This window comes from Bicyclus anynana, chromosome 12, assembly GCF_947172395.1.
Source record: "Bicyclus anynana chromosome 12, ilBicAnyn1.1, whole genome shotgun sequence".
NCBI classification, from domain to species: Eukaryota; Metazoa; Arthropoda; class Insecta; order Lepidoptera; family Nymphalidae; genus Bicyclus; species Bicyclus anynana.
In genome coordinates, this window is record NC_069094.1 from 8,619,743 (window position 1) to 8,639,297 (window position 19,555).

The 19,555-nt window shown below is 36.4% G+C and overlaps 2 protein-coding genes across 2 annotated transcripts; one reads left to right on the plus strand and one right to left on the minus strand.

The window, feature by feature from the left end:
• The first annotated feature begins 14,644 nt into the window (after nucleotides 1-14,644).
• On the plus strand, nucleotides 14,645-16,836 carry LOC112042865 (uncharacterized). Its single transcript, XM_024078048.2, has 2 exons — nucleotides 14,645-14,852; nucleotides 15,575-16,836. The coding sequence occupies exons 1-2, from the start codon at nucleotides 14,714-14,716 to the stop codon at nucleotides 16,825-16,827; spliced, it is 1,392 nt and encodes a 463-aa protein (XP_023933816.2). The 5' UTR covers nucleotides 14,645-14,713; the 3' UTR covers nucleotides 16,828-16,836.
• Nucleotides 16,837-16,852: 16 nt separating this feature from the next.
• LOC112042866 (signal recognition particle 19 kDa protein) lies at nucleotides 16,853-19,464 on the minus strand. Its single transcript, XM_024078049.2, has 4 exons — nucleotides 19,161-19,464; nucleotides 18,820-18,997; nucleotides 17,899-18,038; nucleotides 16,853-16,980 (listed from the first exon to the last, which is right to left on the minus strand). The coding sequence occupies exons 1-4, from the start codon at nucleotides 19,214-19,216 to the stop codon at nucleotides 16,908-16,910; spliced, it is 447 nt and encodes a 148-aa protein (XP_023933817.1). The 5' UTR covers nucleotides 19,217-19,464; the 3' UTR covers nucleotides 16,853-16,907.
• Between the last annotated feature and the right edge of the window lie 91 nt (nucleotides 19,465-19,555).

Genomic DNA, 19,555 nt, shown 5'->3' on the forward strand with positions numbered 1-19,555 from the left:
GGTTTCGAAATAAAAGAATTGTTGACACATGAATTTACATACACATTACTATACTAGTACAGTTTTACACTCGCTTTAACCTAAATACACAGTCAGGCAATGGCTGTTGTACGAAATTATCTCCATTTTAACAGCAAAACCTAATCTACCGCAAAAAAACTATAATGACCGAATGACTGTACTACAGCCTTTCTTGATAAGTTCTGTTTACCAACAAATTAAAAATGAGGATATAAATCACTAGTCATTTCACACCTAATAATTATTATAATTAACTTGTTCTTAAATTAATGAAAATAAATGTTATTAATAAGCTGTCGTGCTGTATGGATCAGAATGTTGGGCGGTGAAAGGGACGGATAGTAAACGAATGCATGTGAACGAAATGCGTATGTTGAGATGGATGTGTGGTGTGACAAGAATAGATAAAATAAGGAATGAGTATATAAGAGGAAGTCTGAAGGTGGCGCCAGTGACAGAAAAATTGAGGAGTAGAAGGTTAGCTTGGTATGGACATGTAATGCGTAGAGAGGAAAGTCATATTACCAGAAAAATGTTGAATGTGCAAGTGGAAGGTCATAAGAGGAGGGGAAGGCCAAAGAAGAGATGGTTGGATTGTGTGAAAGAGGACATGTGTGTAAAAGGAGTGGATGACGAGTTAACGAGTAATAGAGACGAATGGAAAAGATTGACATATTTTTCCGACTCCACTTAAGTGGGATAAGGGTAAGGAGATGATGATGTTATTAATAAGCTTAGAACAATTATTAGATATTGCTAATATACTTATATCCCATATCCCTTCTCCTATAAGGCAACGTAAATAATAAACGTAACTGTTGACAAAAACTTAAATTAATTAGCTGCTTTGGCTTTTTTGGCGTAACATTTACAAGCAATACGTGAACAACATATACTTGGCTAAATTGATTAGTAAACAAGGAGTAATGAATGTAGTTAATCCGATATTCGCATGCAGGTTGCGGTCCCCAGTCGCTTGTTAATTTTCCACGTTTCCTTAATGGCAAAGGAATACATGAAGTTCCCTTTACGGATTACAGGCTAAAACATTGATTGGCTGAATTCGGCCGAACCAATTACCTATTCTGTGGCCGCACGTAATATGAATACAAATCAGACTGCTACACGCTGTATTGCAATTGATATGTACGGCTTTTTTTACTAAAGAAGCATTATCATTATCAGTCTATTCTGGTCGTAAAGCCAGGCCTGCCTTTTTAAGAGAGGAGTTTGGACTTCTTACCAAGCTGTTCCGAGACAGGTTGGCGGGTTTAAGATGATAATGAATCCCTTTGAGACTAAAATATAATAATAATGACCAGGACAAAGATTAACATACCTTTCGGAGATATGTAGGTGTCTTTTTTCTCAACTCCGTGCTGAGAAAATTATTTGAAAAACTGTTAGAAGAAAGAAACACTCAGTGTTTCATAGTTCGACGCGGGATTCGAACTCAGGATCTCGTATTCCAAGCCACCATAGCTAACCTCTAGACCTTCAAAGTAATGTACGCAATAAGTAATATTACTAACTCTCACCTATGGGTCTTGCCATCATTTTGGGATTTTTGGAGGATACATTGTAACGTTTTGAAATAAATAGTGTATTTTTCAATTTAATTGTACATGTAGGTACATAGTAGATACTTAAATTAAAGTACAGCAGATGATATAGAATTATTTTACTAAAATCAAATTATCATCCTTTATTTGAATAGCCATTAAACGGGGTTAAGTGCCTGTCAATACAGAAAGAGGGGTTTTGGATCTAAAATGCACCACACTGCTTATATGCGACATTGTGCGATACTGTCTTGGGTACTGTTTGACTCTAGAAGCGTCTTCAGGCTGCTACTAATTTTTTTTTTTGGATGATGGAACAGCTCAATATTTCATAGTTAAATATTTAGATGATAATAATAGGGCAGAAAAGCTCAATTGCCTACCTACACATTCCTAAATCAACTGAACATATAATAACCGCGAAAGTAGGAAATTTATAGCATTTAATATAATAGAATTGAGATCGTTAATCTGGACAAAGATTACGCAAGGCTGGCCACGTGCCTAAAACTTTGGCATAACATAAAGCATGTGGTTAAAAGATATGACTGCGACGGAAAAATCCGCTTCCAAATTCTTAAAACCTTATAAAAGTAGGTAGGTACTGGCAGATGCCCGCATCTCTGTTTGTAGTACAGAAAATCTATGAAATATGACTAAAAGAATTACATGACTCGAGAGTTTTTTTTATTCTTTACAAATTAGCCCTTGACTACAATCTCACCTGATAGTAAGTGGTGATGTAGTCTAAGATGGAAGCGGGCTAACTTGTTAGGAGGAGGATGAAAATCCACGCCCCTTTCGGTTTCTACACGGCATCGTACCGGAACGCTAAATCGCTTGGCAGTACGTCTTTGCCGGTAGGGTGGTAACTAGCCACGGCCGATGCCTCCCACCAGCCAGACCTGGACAAATTAAGAAAATCTCAATCTGCCCAGCCGGGGATCGAACCCAGGACCTCCGTTTTGTAAATCCACCGCGCATACCACTGCGCCACGGAGGCCGTCAAAAAACATTAAAGTTTATTTGACAAAAAATGTAGAGGACAATCTCATCTACAATTAATGTGATTGAGGTACTATCGTACGACTTTAAATACGGTAGATGGCGCTGAATTTGCTCGAAATGTGTTTTTTCAGCATTTAGTGTGTAAAAAATTATTTTACAACATTTAGTGTGTAAAAAAATTATTTTACAACTAAAGTACAATTCAGAAAGTTTTTCCTCTCAAAAAAAACTCCATCATTTATTTTATACTTATCACAAATCTTATACGAATTTTTAGATTTCCTGTACCTACTATTGCGTGCAAATCTATTTTACAGAAATCCCGCGAGCCATGGATTTTTCCGCAATAAAAAGAAGCATAATATTGAACTTAGCTAAAATTTCTTCTAATTCAGTTTAGCGGTTTAGGTGTTACAATGTAATAGAAAGACATATTAAATTAGTGTTTATTATAGCCGGCGTCCACAGATCCGCATCAAGCGTATCGGGCGAGACGCATCGCATCAAACGGATTTTTAATTTTACGTGACCAAAGAAGCAATTATCTATACGAATCTATACTAATATTTTGTTGAGGTAAAGTTTGGGGTGTTGTAGGGTTAATGTCTGGATCTACTGAGCCGATTTTGAAAATTCTAAAAAAAATATTTTATGTTTAAATTTTTACAGAAACGGGAACGCGGAGCAAACCGCGAGGTTCTGCTTCTGCTAGTATAAATATGTATAAGTAAATACGTAACAGCTATTTCTAAGTATTGGGGGATAATCTCTGGTTTTCACTGAGCTCCGAACTTATATTTTTTATATAAATCACGATCATCCCTTTTTATTGAGTCACACGCAGATAAGCGTAAAAATCATCGATGTTTTAACAGGGACGATATTTATTTCGTAACTAGCAGACGCCTTACGGAATACGCGGATAAAATATGTTACTCGATGAAGATATAGCTTTCCACTGGTGAAAGAGTTTTTGTGAGTTGTTTTTGTTTTTTGTTTTTCAAAATTCTTTATTATACAGAAATATTATTCACAAGCATGTTATATACAAATAACATACAGTTAACATAACACTAGAATTAGGTACTAACTAAGGCTAACTTACACCTATTTTAGCTAACGTCTATGTACTTATAACTATTTAAATTTTAACATTTAACAAACGTAATAAAAATTAATACGTAATGAAATAACATTATTGCGGTATAATTGGAAATATATCCGCTTTTTACTAGAAAAAATTATAAAAAAGAAGGTATACAGCAATACATTACATACGATGTTGATACATAAGCCGGGCGAAAGCGTCGAACCTCACAGCGCTAGTAAGTAAGTAAGTAGTTTTTGTGAGTAATTCTCTGCATGTGTGAAGTCTGCCAATCCGCATTGGACCAGCGTGGTGGACTATTTGCCTAACCCCCCTCATTCTGAGAGGAGACTCGAGGTCAGCAGTGAGCCGAATATTTGTTAATAATGATGAATGATTATTAATAATAATGATAATTACTCAGTAATTTTGTTTTTAGTAGTAAGTTATTTTTCAGAAACCCAAACATTGTGTCATATAAATATTCAACATTTTACTAAGTCTACAAACGCGGCTAACACATTATAAATTCAGTCGGCAAATATTATATAACTAAACGTGGCGTATTACCTGTTGCTTGATTTAATATTTCAGTAGGCTCTAACATAAATAGTTATTTATAGACATATGTACTCGTAGACAGCCCACTATGCTGATGGCAACGTTTAGTCTTCGTCTCGTCGTCGTTATCAACCCATATACGGCTCACTGCTGAGCTGAGTCTCCTCTCAAAATGAGAGTGGTTAGGCCTATAGTCCACCACGCTGGCCCAATGCGGATTGGTAGACTTCACACACGCAGAGAATTAAAAAAATCTCTAGTGTGCAGTCTCCTCACGATGTTTTCCTTCACCGTTTGAGACACGCGATATTTAATTTCTTAAAATGCACACAACTAAAAAGTTGGAGGATGCCAAGGACCGGATTCGAACCCACACCCTCCGGAATCGGAGACGCTATCACGGCTCATATGTTTAGTCTTACAACGCACAAAAATATCATTTCATCTCAGCTGCTCGGAAAAGTCACTTTTGTTCAACCCGTTTTAAGAGTATTAAGCAACGACATTTTACACTAAATCTAGACATCTTACTTGCTACAAAATCACCATAAAACAGTAAGCAGAATTTAGCGACTCCACTGAGCACTGACATGCACAACTTTGTGTTTAATTTCATTATATATTTATCTATCTATACAGTTTTTAAAGTTCCTAAACACACAACTCGACATTGTATATGTATATGTATATTTACTATTTAGGTATTATTTGTTTAACTAAATTACGTTGTTTACTACGCGACTCAATGAAATGCGCTAGCCGCTTTTGTTCGCGTCTGTTTTGACGCGCTAGTGACTTATATCTATTATATAATCTTTGGAATTAAGACGTTAAAAGAATCATTTAATTTTTTAAAATAGCAGATTATTTTTTATATACTTAACAAGCAAGTTAAAGTCGGAATAATATTTCGTTTGGAATGGGAACGATCAATAAGGCTTAACAGGGATTAGTTGAACCTTCATCATTACAATGTAAAATCAGTATTTAGCACCGCAGTAATCCTATTTGGTTTAATTTACATAAATGTAATATTAATTGTAATTAGTATATTAACACTCTATAAATAGTTTGTTCTCCAGTGTAGTTTATTTTTATGTTAAGTAAAACAAATAAAAAATATTCATAATATACAATATATTATATACAAAATCAATAAATAACATACAAAATAATACTCATACATTATCTATCTATATCTATACTTATAATAAAACTGATCGAATTCTATACATTAATTCGCAATTTGAGATTTTACTTATACCATTGTAACAACAAACGTTAGCGTGGCAGAACGGAAGACAGCGCCATCTAGAATCTATACTTATAATACGAATTCTGTACATTTTGTACATTCTGTACATTGAAGATATTTTGAAAATTTTTGTTGGGGGAGCATTATACATATATAATCGATTCTGTAGACAACTTAATGATAACGTCAGGGACCAACGGCATAACGTAACGGTTCTTTAATAATAAAGTAATTTTTAATATAATTTATACCTCATAAGAATAATGCCTATAACTTTCGAGCTATTCTCGGAGTATCTCGGATTCGGAAATGAGGAGATCCGCAAAAGAACCGAAGTCACGGACGTGGCTCAACGAGTCGCAAAGCTGAAGTGGCGGAGCACATAGTTCGAAGAACCGATGGACGTTGGGGTCCCAAGGTGCTGGAATGGCGACTCCAGATGGACTGACGATATCAAGCGAGTCGCAGGTTTTCGCTGCATGCAAGCGGCTCAGGATCGTGATGTTTGGAAGTCCCTACAAAAGGCTTATGTCGTGCAGTGGACGTTCATCAGCTGATATGATGATCATGATAATTTAGACGGAGATTCAGCAAAACCTATAATTTAAAACTGAAGAAACTAAACACTGCTACCAAAAAATCTGTGAAATAGGCTTATCTATATCAAACAGCATACAAAATGCATCCAGTAAAAGAAGTTATAGTTGGATCATGACGTCTAGATACTGTTTAGTGATTACTACAAAGCGGCGGCATGTTTCCTCCCAAACCGGCGCCGCGCGATGCGACGTGTTCATTGTCACTTGTTCCGTATGCGCTAACTTGTACGTCTACATTCGTGCTTTTCCAACCATTGTTTGTAGTTGAAACGTTGCTATTCTACAACTGCTACAGAAGTATCATAAACGTTTGAACCGTATTATTATAAAACCGAATACAGACTTGTTTAAAAAATATCATCATCATCATCATCATCATCATCATCATATCAGCCGATGGACGTCCACTGCAGGTCATAAGCCTTTTGTAGAGACTTCCAAACATCACGATACTGAGCCACCTGCATCCAGCGAATCCCTGCGACTCGCTTGATGTCGTCAGTCCACCTGGTGGGAGGTCGGCCAACACTGCGCTTACTAGTGCGGGGTCGTCATTCCAGCACCTTGGGACCGGAACGTCGATCGGTTCTTCGAACTACGTGCTCAACCCATAAGAACTTTAACCATAAGAACTCAACCCATAAGAAGACTTTGGTTCTTTTGCGGATCTCCTCATTTCTGATTCGATCACGCAGAGATACTCCGAAAATAGCTCGTTCCATCGCTCGCTGTGTGTCTTTGAGCCTTCTTATGAGGCCCATAGTTAGCGACCAAGTAGTAAGCAGATTAAAAAATATAGGTACATATTTTTTACCAATGTACCGTGTAGTCCACATAAACAAAAATGCATTGAATATATGGTCTGCCTTGAGGACTTTATAAAAGCCTGTGATGGAGAGGGAATTTTCCATTTTGTACTTATAATGCCTACTCTAGTCAAACACCTTGTGCACGCCACTGACTGTGCCTATGAAACCTCAACTCAACAATAAAGGGGCTTCACGATTCCCGTGATACCCTGAGCGGTCGTGATTCGATTCCGCCCGCAGGCCATTGTCGTACCAGAACGGTAATATTGCTGATATTTAAAAAAATTAGGCAACTATTCTTTTAAAAAATTACTCCGTTCCTCTCCAATTAGTAGGATATCTAGTTAGTAGATAATCTTGATTGTGGGTACGACAACAGAACTGAGAACATAGAAAACGCTTTATGACGCTTTAGCCCCCATTCGCACGAGAGCTTTTTAACGGACGTTAAAAAAGCGTTCAAATACAACAAATGCATTCCCCAGTATATGTTCACGCGACAGCGTTTTTAAAACCCGACGCTTTTTTTGAGCAGTGTAGCATTTTCAATTTTGGGCGTTATAAATAGATCTTCATTTAACTTCAAACTATATTTGAACGCCTTTTAAACGTTCGTTAAAAAAACTATCATGCGAGTAGTTACGGACGGGAATCGAGTCCGGCGCCTTTGCCGTGTAGCTATTGAACTGATTTATTTTAAACGACTAGCCCATACCCCGCGGTTTCACCCGAATATTTCCCATTATCGTGGGAAAACGGGAACAAAATAAAGCCTATTATACTCGCAGAAGATGTAGTTTTCCTATCACCTACCTAATCAAGTACAATATTTTAATAAACAATATAAAACATACCTAAGCATCAAAACAAAGAAGTCATTTCGTGGACGATCCGTCGTTAAAATTTTACGACCGTCCAATATCGAAGGATAAAACCTTTAATCGGAGATATGAGTTTGTGTGGATTTCGCAGGAAATTTTGTGGCTCGGATAGATTGAGATAACTAAAGGGCCCACATATCCGCATAAACAAGGAAGTCATAACTATCAAGCTCTCTCCGAAAACGCCTAACCACATAAATATTCGTTTTAATACTATTGAAGAGGGCCAGTAGGGCTATTCTGTAACAATAGTTTGCCTAACTCGCAAGTGCGAATTTCGAATTCTCTTCTATCTGTCTCTTTCTATAGTATCGTGTTAGACAGAGAGAGATAGAGGTTGCAAGTCGCACTTGCGAGTTATAGAAAACATCGTTACAGAATAGCCCTGCTGCTTCTCTCTTTAAAGGCGCAGTGGAACACGAATAGTTACAAATAAACTACTTATTCGCATTGTAATATTCAGGAACGAAAAATACATAGCTACCTAATACATTCTTAATATTATCTACTAATATGTCGAGAGCCGTGATAGCCCAGTGGATATGACCTCTGCCTTCGATTCGGAGGGCGTAAACTCGAATCCTCCAACATTTCAGCTATGTGTCGGCGACTTAACCAATTAAATATCACGTGTCTCGAACGGTGAATGTAAACATCGTGAGGAAACCTCACAATTACCTGAGAATTTTCTTAATTCTCTAGGTGTGTGAAGTCTGCCAATTCGCATTGGGCCAGCGTGGTGGTCTATTGGCCTAACCCCTCTCATTCTGAGAGGAGACTCGTGCTCAACAGTGAGCCGAATATGGGTTGCTAATGATGATAACTGTGTCTCAAGTCTTTTAGAAAGAGTGTACAACTGAACTCGACGTCTAACAACGGTCACATCATTTTATCAGCCTATTTAACCTAACGGCCCTCTATAGGGTCATTAGACCTTGAATGCATCAATGACATAATATAATTAATAGAGAAAAAGACTTAATTGACGACCAATAGCGGCGGAATAGGAAATAATTCTGTCTTTCGTTGCGATGGGACGAAAGAGAAAACGATATTTTGGTCGCTTTAGATAAAAACTAAATATTTTTCAACATTTTATTATGCGACTTTGTTCACATTTTTAATGTACATACATGCTCGTGCTAAAAATCTATTTAATAGTAATAGTTTCTGCGATAAGTCGCGGACGGACGGACAGACAGACGGACATCGCGGGCCTATAAGGGTTTCTTGTGGACTGACTACAATAAAAACAGCATTCTAGTCAATATAAGTAATATTTTAGATCCGAAAACGCAAAATGAAATGGCTAATTGTTGAATTGAAATGAGACTCAACCTAATATTGTTAGCTAACCAATTACGGCGTCAGCTAACTGTGACAGGAGCTCCCACTAGTTAGCTAACTTAATCACACTCGTTATGTCTAAAATTTGATAGGTAGATAGGTACTTGTGCTTTGAAATGATATACAGTGCAGTCGGAAACATTATGGAGGTAAGTACCTATGATGAAGAATTTATTAACGTATTAGGTTTTACCAATATGAAATAAGGTATTTGGAAAGTGAGGTGGGAAATTGGGAAAAGCGAAAATTAAAATACTAAAGAAAAATGGCAAGGGAGCCCATGTGCATAGGCCTCAGACCAATTATTATTGTATAGGACCTGCCTCGCTAGACGTTACTTTTCTGTCAAAGTATATGATCAACGATCTAATGCGATTATAAAAACTGTCTGTATAGAATCGATGTTAAATAGTTGTAATCGTGTTCGTCGGTTAACGAGCTTCGTAAAAATACCTTTTTGAGTAATTGAATTGTGTAAAAAACGGGCAAAAACAATTTTGTTCGTGACTCTGAGTGCGATACAGAGCCTCAGACCAAGCATAGGCGTATAAAGCGGGTGGGCCGGGTGGGCCGTGAACACACTACACTCCTATGATATGCGGGCGACGAGGGGAAAGACTGCGCGGGTGTGAAATCGTGCGTGCGGGAAAGTGAGGTGCATCAGTCGTGGGTTTTTCATTCATCGCTACACGCCCCCCGGCCCGCACATCCATCGGGAGTGTTACGAACGAAGTTGCCAAACTATAATACCTACACGCCTACAACCTACATATTGTTACTCTGAGAAATCCTTCGCATTCAAAATACAGTTGAGCGAGAAATAGTCTGCATCTTGCTAACATAATTTAAAATTTATTTGAAAACAGACTGCATAGGATCACAAGAATTCCTTCAGAGCTACGAGTAAATTTTCATTTCCGATTTTACTCCTGTAAATTTCTAATCCAGATAGGTACACGATCCAGTATGGAGATCCCTCGAAGGATCTAGGTTTTTTTAGACTATTTTGTACTAACATTATTAGGTGGATCATCATTAGCAACACATTTTCGGCTCACTGTTGAGTACGAGTCTCCTCGCAGAATGAGAGGGGTTAGGCCAATAGTCCACCACGCTGGCCTAATACGGATTGGCAGTGAATTACTTCTTCACACACGTCTCTACGTGTGAGAAGAAGAAGGAGAAAAAGTAATTCTCTAATCAAGAAAATTCTCACAATGTTTTCCCTTCACCGTTTGAGACACATATTTTATTTCTTAAAATGCAAATAACTGAATGAATGGAGGTGCATGCCCCGGTCCGGATTCGAACCTCCTCTGAATCGAAAGGTAGAGGTCATTTCCACTAGGCTATCAGTATCACGGCTCTCTAAGTCTAACAAGTTTACCTATAACTGAAAAGCTTCAAAAGTTTTTTAGCCCTTGACTGCGATGCCATATAGGGTAAAGGGTAAAGGCATCGTACCCAAACACTAAATCGCATGGCGGTACGTCTATGCCGGAAGGGTGGTAACTAGCCGCAGCTGATGCCTTCCACCTATATAAAATTCTAAACTGACCCGAGCTGGGAATCGAAGTCATTACCTCTCTTGAGAACTACAACACTACCAACTGCGCCAGAGAGGTCATCAAAAAGAGGCTTTGTTTGATCAACATCGAATATAACATAAAAAGGTAATCATCCAAAACAGAATTTGAAGAATGATTAGGAAATTATTAAGAAGGAGATTAGAACCCTCTCGTTGAACTGTTCTAATAAATATACTCCCAGCTAATTCATGGCTCATATAATTGCTGGAAATGACCAAAAAAAGTACCTACTGAAATAATAGTAGGACCTATCCCGTCTACGAAAGTTTAAATTGACACTAACTTACTAAACTAATTTGAATTTGGACCGTAGTTTTAGTAACCAGCGGATAGAATAGTCTCAGCTGGAAATGGAATGATGGAAAATAGGAAGTTTCTTAAATGGTAGGCGTCCACTGGTCCACATCGTACGTATTGGATGCATGGCATCAAACGGATTATAGCACCTATTCTTTGTATAGAAAGTCATACAAGTGCGTACACTGATCCGTATCGTACAGATCGCATCGAACGGATTTTATGCATCGTATAGTTTGATAAAAATCCATTTGATGCGATTCGTCCGATACGTACAATGCGGATATATGGACGCCTGTGTTGAAGCCTACCAACATTTTTCTATAAAAATTCTCTGTAAGATTATTTTAAAGCCTGCATTTCTAACAACCAATTTTTATATTCAGATGCTAAAATCTGTGTTAGCTATACAAAAAAATTCATAAAAGAATGGTAATTCAAAAATTAATTTCCACTTTCGCTTACCTTACAGGTATAAGGAAATGAAAATCCGCGGAAATCCTTCAGAGATGCCAGCATTAGCATATTTATTGAACTTAGCATCCGCCCCAGTCCATGGTCGGCGCTCCGTTATCAATAATTAGCTACGTGACATTACAATTAAGTTTATGATTTCTCAAACCAAGAATGGGTTAGGTACTCAGACTAATAAATAGAGTTCTTTTTATTGGTCTAAATTTAGGTGCGCTTAATTAATAGAGTAGTTTCGGGTATAGGGATGATGACAGTTTTTTAAATTGTATATAATTAAGAGTATGCTAATAGTAAAGCAATTTTGTAAAAGTAACAGGGTATCTGCGATCATTACTTTCGGAGCTACAGGGATTTCAATGGTTAGATGCCGCTGCCGCGGATCCCTGAATAACGCCCTATACAAAATGGTACGCACTTATGACGTCGTAGGCAATTAATGATCGTTAGATTTGTATGGGCGTTTAAACGAAATTACTAATATATTTGTTATTTCTCCGTTTATGTTTATAGTTCATATATTAAAAAATGTCACATTTAATGTAAGGAAGCTAAAACTGTATGAATTTTCATCTAATTACGATAAAATATTTTTAATAGATTTTGAACTTTTATAATCTTATTTATTTTGCAAATATCCAGTCAATCTTTGCTTTTTATATATAAATTAGTTAACATTGACCTTATTTACCCGAATATATCATTAAAATCAATATATTCAAACCTAGTCATCATCCCCATTCGGCCAATATGGCCAATTTGCCAGCCAGTGATATCCCAGCTGTTAGCCTGATATGTTAGCAAATAATTCCAGCGGTGTACCTACCTACCCTACCTACCTAAGTGCCCCTTGAACTAGAGGTTAAAGGGATACTTAGGTAGGTAAATAAATCTTGGGATTAAACAAACTAACGCCAGTCGCATTAACAAAGGTGTTATAACGAATGCGTGTTTGATCATTACGTGTGACGATCGAAATTTATTATTAATTTAATTTTTATATATTACCTATTATTACCTAGATATCTATGTCTTATTTCCGGCTCTTCTCAGCAGAACCTACCTTCTGAAACGGTGGTCAGTCAGTCAAACTTGATGATTCGAAAATGCTTGTACACCTAAGCCTACTTTTTTTAATGAGAAATAATACAAAAAGGAACTTAAGCTAACTTATCCTAATAACTATACAAATCATGCCCACTTAAAATGGTGGCAAAAATACTGGCTGCATTTCCGCGATGGACAGCCAGGCTGATCCTTTGCGCAAAAAATGAGCCAGCCCTTCTGTCACCACTTGAGGCAACTTGCCGCGGTGAAATGGTACGAAGGAATTTTTTGGCACTGCGACTCCATGGCCGAAGGGTCTCCACGGCAAAAGGAACAAACGCCACCATTTCAACTCTCAGTCAGAGAGGCATACTTGTCTTGTGCCACTATCCGGTTTCAAATAAATAAACCTACTTAAAATAAATTAATTTAAATTTGATACCCATGATAAGTGTCGACGGTGAAAACGACAGCCGATGACATCGGTCTCACGTCTTTAAGAGTGCCTTACAATGAAATGTTAAGACTAATAAAACTTTAACATTATTGTTAGGTAAATCACATAATACTTATCTGCAGTAATAAAAATGCCTGTGTGAAGGTGCCCTTATTGCGCAAATAACTGGTATTTTATTTTCTTAACAATAATACATATGTAAGTTCCTACTCGATAAACGCGTTTTCTCAGGTTTGGACCAAATGACACGTACTAAAATCTGCTTCGTAAGTCATTTAGATGAAGGCTAATAAAGTGATTCAATTAATCTTAAGGAAATCAATTTATTATTGTAATGACTTTCTTAGTGGTTGTGACATATTATTTGCAAGTAAAAATGGTTCAAAATGGAAATACGTCATTGTTACATTTATATTAGCTGTTTTGTTCTTATAATCAGATGTAAGTATTAATATTGTTTTATTTATTTTTAGTGAGATAAATAACGTATAATTATATTCATGAACCTAAAAATAAAGGAGAGTTCCAGATGCGCCAAAAATAATTTAAGGTAGGTATTATTTTTAACAAACTTGAAAAGGAGAAGATTCTCAAATTGATCAGTATGTTTTTTCTATCACCATCTCACAATATTATTTGGAACTAACTTTATCTATACCTACGCACACTCTTAAGGAATATTGACAATATGTATACTTACCTATTTTAAATCTGCTGTGGTAGCTCAGTGGATATGACCTTTAAATATTAGGTACGTGCTTCAAACGGTGTTGGAATAACATCGTGAAATGACACACTATACATTTTAACTATTTGACCTGAGAATTTCCTTAATTATCTACGTAGGTACCTATGTGAAGTCTTCCAATCCGCATTGGGCCAGCACGTTGAGCCCCTCTCATCCTGAAGAGACAACATCAACAATGAGCCGAATAATATTCGGCTCATTCTTGAGCCGAATATTATTATGTTAATGATAGGTACTCATATTATGAGTTGTTAATGATGATGATACCTATCTGCAACTCTATCAACTCTACAACTCTATCAACGGCCGAGGATCGAATCCTAGATCTTTTGGGTTCCATTCCGGTCTCCTAACCGTGGCGCTATTAAAGTACACTATAAATTTTAACTATTTGCACACCTATTCAGAGTTCACACAATCAACTCGAAAACGGATCGGCACCGTATCATCTTTCGTTCGTCCCGAGGCGAGGTGATTAAGTTACGATTCCGATTACTGTGCGTTGCTGTAAGTCCAAACCTAAGGCAACGGCAGCTTAGAGTACTTAGTACTTACTCTAAAGGTTTATAGTTTCATAAATAAAGAATACTGAACTTAAACTACTGTGTGATCAAATCAGAAACAAGAAGATCACCATAAGAACCAAAGTCACTGATATAGCTCAGAGAGTCGCGAAGCTGAAATGGCACTGGAAAGGCCAGTTTAAGGAGCCGATGGACGTTGGTGTGATGATTTCCCAAGGTGCTGGAACCCCCGTCTTAAAGCGCAGTGCTGACACCCCCCTTGTCAAGCAGGTTGCCGCTGGATCCTAGCCGCTCAAGACCATTGCGTTTGGAATTCCATGCAAGAACCTTATCTCCAGCAGTGGACGGCTATACTTAATACGGTGACGACTCCTTTCCGAATCGATACCTTGACCCTTAACCACTACAATTCGAACTTCTAATATGTAAAACTGTGATCAGCTGTTTTAAATGTTTTCAATTCTTTCGACAGATCTCGAAGCGAAGCCTGTTTCACTGAACGATATCATAGCAGCTGAAGAGAAAGTAGCCCAACTTACTGCCAGGAGACCAACAGCGACCAAAAGCAGACAACTCTATACACTCTCAGGTATTTCTTCTACACTAGTTAGGTATTTAATGATTTTACATCACGATAAAACAAAGTCACTTCTTACCGCTCTCTGTATATACGCTTGGATCTTTTAAACTACGCAACGGATTTTAATGCGCTTTTCATCAATCAACGTTTAAACGTAGGTAACTAGGTCATCTACTTACTTTTATACTTGGAATGTCTGGTGTCATTTGTATTAACTACGTAGCTAATCTAATAGCCTACGAGTATACTGAAAGGGTTATCTAACGCGAAAGTTGTTTTTTAAATTCTAGTAATAGATGAACCAACGCTCCCAGTGGTATTCAACATTCAACTCCTTACAGGGGACAACGGGTTGCACTGTGCAACCTTAGGCATTAAGTTTCAGCCATATGCTTACTTCATGATTTGAGAATATTATATCTAAAACTTATAAACTCCTCGGCTTAGGTACTTGACTGGAATCAACTAATTAGGTATAGGTAGATACAGGTAAGAACTTCAGTTCCGCTCTGAATTCGAAACGTATGGCTGGGCATGGGCAGTATATAAAAACATTGTACCAGCAATAGCAGCTGCGCAGATCTACATGTTGCAACAGAACGAACTAGAAGTTTAGCGCATACTTAACTTACATCTGTTATTTTTTTTTAAAAAATATTGATTTATACTATGAAATATAATAAGTACAGGTACTTATGATAGATTATTAAAATTAGGTCATATTTTCGCAGATATCGACACTCCAACTCGAGTTAAGAAAAATTCACCACTGCATTACAGAAAAGCTTTTCAAATCGAATCACCATCAAAACCGAAGAAATTAAAGATCTCCCAAAGACCGTGGTATAACCGAAAGAAACTAACGAACAAAAGGGAAATCAATCACAATGACGGAATCATACAGAAGTACATTCCCTTACTTAAAAATCTTAGGCTACTTGTTGATAACATTCTCGCTCCAGACTCGAGCGAATCCTACGAGCCTAGCGATAAGAAATATAAAAGAAATCATTCCCCTACCAATGAGAGAGACAAAGATGAAAGAAATGATTCCCTTGGCAACAAGCGAGACAAAGTTGTTTGCACCTGTTCACATAGATCCAGTTCAGAGTCCCCTACACGTCCGCAGGAGGAGACAGTTACATCTACCGCGCCTCTTGCCACTGAGATCCAGGACGAGGTTACCATCATTACTACCACCACGCCGGCCTCTTCTACTATCGATGATAACGTCCGCGGTATCAGACGGTATACGAACGTACCCATACTATCTACAAGAAATCCCTCTAGCTTTTGGCGAGACGATAGTAGACTCGGTCAGAGAGACAGCTCCTCATTTGACAGAAGCATTGAAGGACATATCCCCGGAAATAATGGAGCTAATGAACGTAATACCAGAGGAGAAACTTGGCCCCATACAGAAAATTATGAAGAATATACCAATAGTTATTCACGAAACGATGCAAGTCGCGATCGATCCAGTGAGCAATTCCCTGGAATCGGAATCGAGTCCGGAGATACAGAGTTTCATAGAGGAACCAGCAAAACCGAAGAACTCCCGGTACCGAGAAATGAAACCTTTGAAAATGTTACAAAATACGTACTTGAACACGAAAGAGAAATGGAATACAAAACTAGAAGAGACGAAACAGAAAGCTCATTACCTGTACCAGAATTTCCTTCAAGATTACGAGGATTTGAATCCCAAGAAGAAGAAATGGCAATTAGAACCTACAAAATCGATAAAGAAAGCATCCTTCAGAATAGCACCCGCGATAAACAATTCTCTGACGGAAATGGCCCATATACCTCAGAAGATCAAGGAATTCGTAGAGCAAATAAAGCAATAGCACCAAAACACATTTTGCCAAATTCCACATATCCAGTGGGTAAAGTTGTTATGATCTTCGATGGATATAGTGTTGCAAAAGATGTTAATGGTAACAACAAACTTACTGAAAAAGCTATTCAAATATTGACTTAAGATAATGATTGAAAAAGAAAAAAAATTTATTAAAATCTTAACAAAAATTTATTACTTGTAAAATTATAAGAATAAACTCTTTATCTGCGACCTTTCTTTCCCTTGGCTTTATTGCTACCTTGTTGTACAGATTGAGGCTGTTGATCAGCAGGTCTAGAACAATAATTATATAATATTAAATTTGCAAGTATTTTTACAGTAATGTAAATAATTTTCTGAAATTAAAATGGAGGAAAACAGTAATGAAAAACACAAAACAATTTATTTTATATTCTCTGTCTGTCTATACTAATTTAGTTCATAATAAATTAGTCTGTTCCATACTAATTTTGCTAAAGTACTAGGAGGTTACTCTATGAATTTCAGTCATGCAGTTCACAGAAAGGACAGCTCTTTATGTACAAAACAACAACATCTTGATATTTTTTTTAAACATTTCTCATAAAGCATGTTCCCCTACTAATTCAATAAAAAGAGGTGAGAAATCTTCACTGTCAGCTAGTCATCTAAATAACTGACAGTGGAGAGTTAAAAGCAGTGCATAATTTTCCTTTGTTGGCTGAGGAAAATTATGCACTGCACACTATTAGGTATATTACAGCCCTTCTCTATGTGTAATGTTTACCAACAAACAAATTAGAAATAAAGGTAGAAAGGGGTTTGGGGGGAATTTCATAACTTATTTAATTTAAATTTTGTATTGTTTATTTATAAAATGTTATGCAAAATATATTAACTATATTTCATAGCTAATTTATTTTCATTGTTTTAAGAACACATAATTATAAATAGCGTACGCCCGCGACTTTATGTCTTTCAACTACCTCTACCCTACCTCTACCCCTACCCCTTTTTTTTAACTTTTTCTGTCAGAACCTTCTCCTGACAATAACAATTAGCATGACCAAAGTATATATGGATTCATTTTTATATATCATATAGATATAGATTAGGTGTGAAATGACTAGCAATTTATACCCTCATTTTTATTTTATTTAATTTGTTTGTTAAATATACTGTGAAATAAATACTGTAATATAAATATACTGTAAAATATAAGTTTAAATTTACCTGTTTTGACGAGTTTTCAACTTAGGTATAGACTCAACAATGAACCTCATGACAGATTCTCTGGTTGGATATTCTTCATTAATAGGTTTACCGTCATCATTCTTTATCTCAACACGAATCCGACCTCTGTATAACATTTCCTGCAAAAAATTAACACTTTCACTTACTTAGTTAGTTAGTAGAAGCACAATTTTTCACATATTTTAAATTTTTATGTATGTAGTCCACTTTTTTACAAAATAAACAGCCAAATTGAGAACCTCTTATTTTATTAAGTCCTTAAAAAATGATACTACAGTTTGTGACAGAGATCCGACAGAATATTTATGATACGCTACAATATTAAACAATACAGAGGTCCAGTTTCAGTATCTTCTGATAAGTGTTTTTCAAATATGTATATGTCAGCCTGTATGATGTTCATACATACTATTATAGTGAAGAGCAGCAAACTTTCAAGAGTGAAAAGAACTGTCACCCGCACCATCCTACATGAAACTAACTGTAGTGTGTGTGATAACTTATTCACAAGCTTTGTCTTTGTCATTTGACTTAAAGAAAAAAGTGACAACGCTTTCTTAAACTATCAGACATTTATTAGTAGGTGGTGGAGCAGGTCCAGAATATAGTTCTTACTTTATCAAGAATGTGAACTCTGTCTAAGTAATTAATTTATCTACTTAAGTTAAAAGTTAACAGTATATTTCAGCCTAAATAACTCCTTGGTTATGACTTACGAGGCAGGATTTAAACCCAAGATTTCTAGTGTTAAGCTACCAGTTAAACTTTTGGCACCCAGTCACTCTTATTAGTATATATTTACGATTAATTTGAGGCAAAAAGGGAATATTGTTCAAGTTTTAAGAATCTATTTATTGTTAATTCAAAAATAAACAAGAAATCAGAATATTTTTCTTGTACCTTGCTCTTTTCACGAGGATAAAGTTTATTTTCAACCCCAATACGTAGGCCTGTAGAGAATAGCACGTCTCTTATTTCTTGATGAGTAGGATTCTCTACACAGATGTCTTTAGGCAGCCGTCGTCCCTGAGCCAAAGTCTTCTTATTGTTTAAATAAGCCGGATATATGCAAATCCATCTGAAATAACAACAGTGACCACAATTTTCAGTATAAATCTTTAAATTGATAGGGTTATGCTCTTTACAATAAGTTGTATAGAAATAAAACAAATTAGAATTACAAAACGTCTCTAAAATCTGAGTAAAATAAACTATCAATAGTTTGTTTTTAATTTACCTACCTTTCAACATCACTATGTTTTTTGTCTGGACTCCAAGAAGAAATCATTGCTGACATACTAAATTCCAGAAACACGACTTTCTGAATAGAAATAAATTATGAAAATCTTTATACAGTTCTAATAATTGAGAAATAATACGTGTCTAGATCTTCAATAGATCATAATTATTACTGCTTCGTTAAATAAAGCAACTTTTTTTTATTCAAGTTTAATTAATAACTTTGAAAAATTAATAATAAATATTTTTTTAGTTTTTACACTGACAAGTGACAATAGATGACATCAACAGCTGAATGTCAAATTGACATTGTTTATTATTAACAGCTAGCTCTACGTCTCTGGGTTCTAGCATTTTTGAATCCGTATATGACATTTGACGTGTCAAATGACACAGT

Coding starts and splice junctions, on each gene's coding strand:
- LOC112042865 (XM_024078048.2), top strand. CDS start 14,714: ATGTTTTCAATTCTTTCGACAGATCTCGAAGCGAAGCCTGTTTCACTG. Junction 14,853..15,574: donor ACAACTCTATACACTCTCAG/GTATTTCTTCTA, acceptor ATATTTTCGCAG/ATATCGACACTCCAACTCGA.
- LOC112042866 (XM_024078049.2), bottom strand. CDS start 19,216: ATGTCAGCAATGATTTCTTCTTGGAGTCCAGACAAAAAACATAGTGAT. Junction 18,998..19,160: donor AAACATAGTGATGTTGAAAG/GTAGGTAAATTA, acceptor TTGTTATTTCAG/ATGGATTTGCATATATCCGG. Junction 18,039..18,819: donor ATCCTCGTGAAAAGAGCAAG/GTACAAGAAAAA, acceptor AATTTTTTGCAG/GAAATGTTATACAGAGGTCG.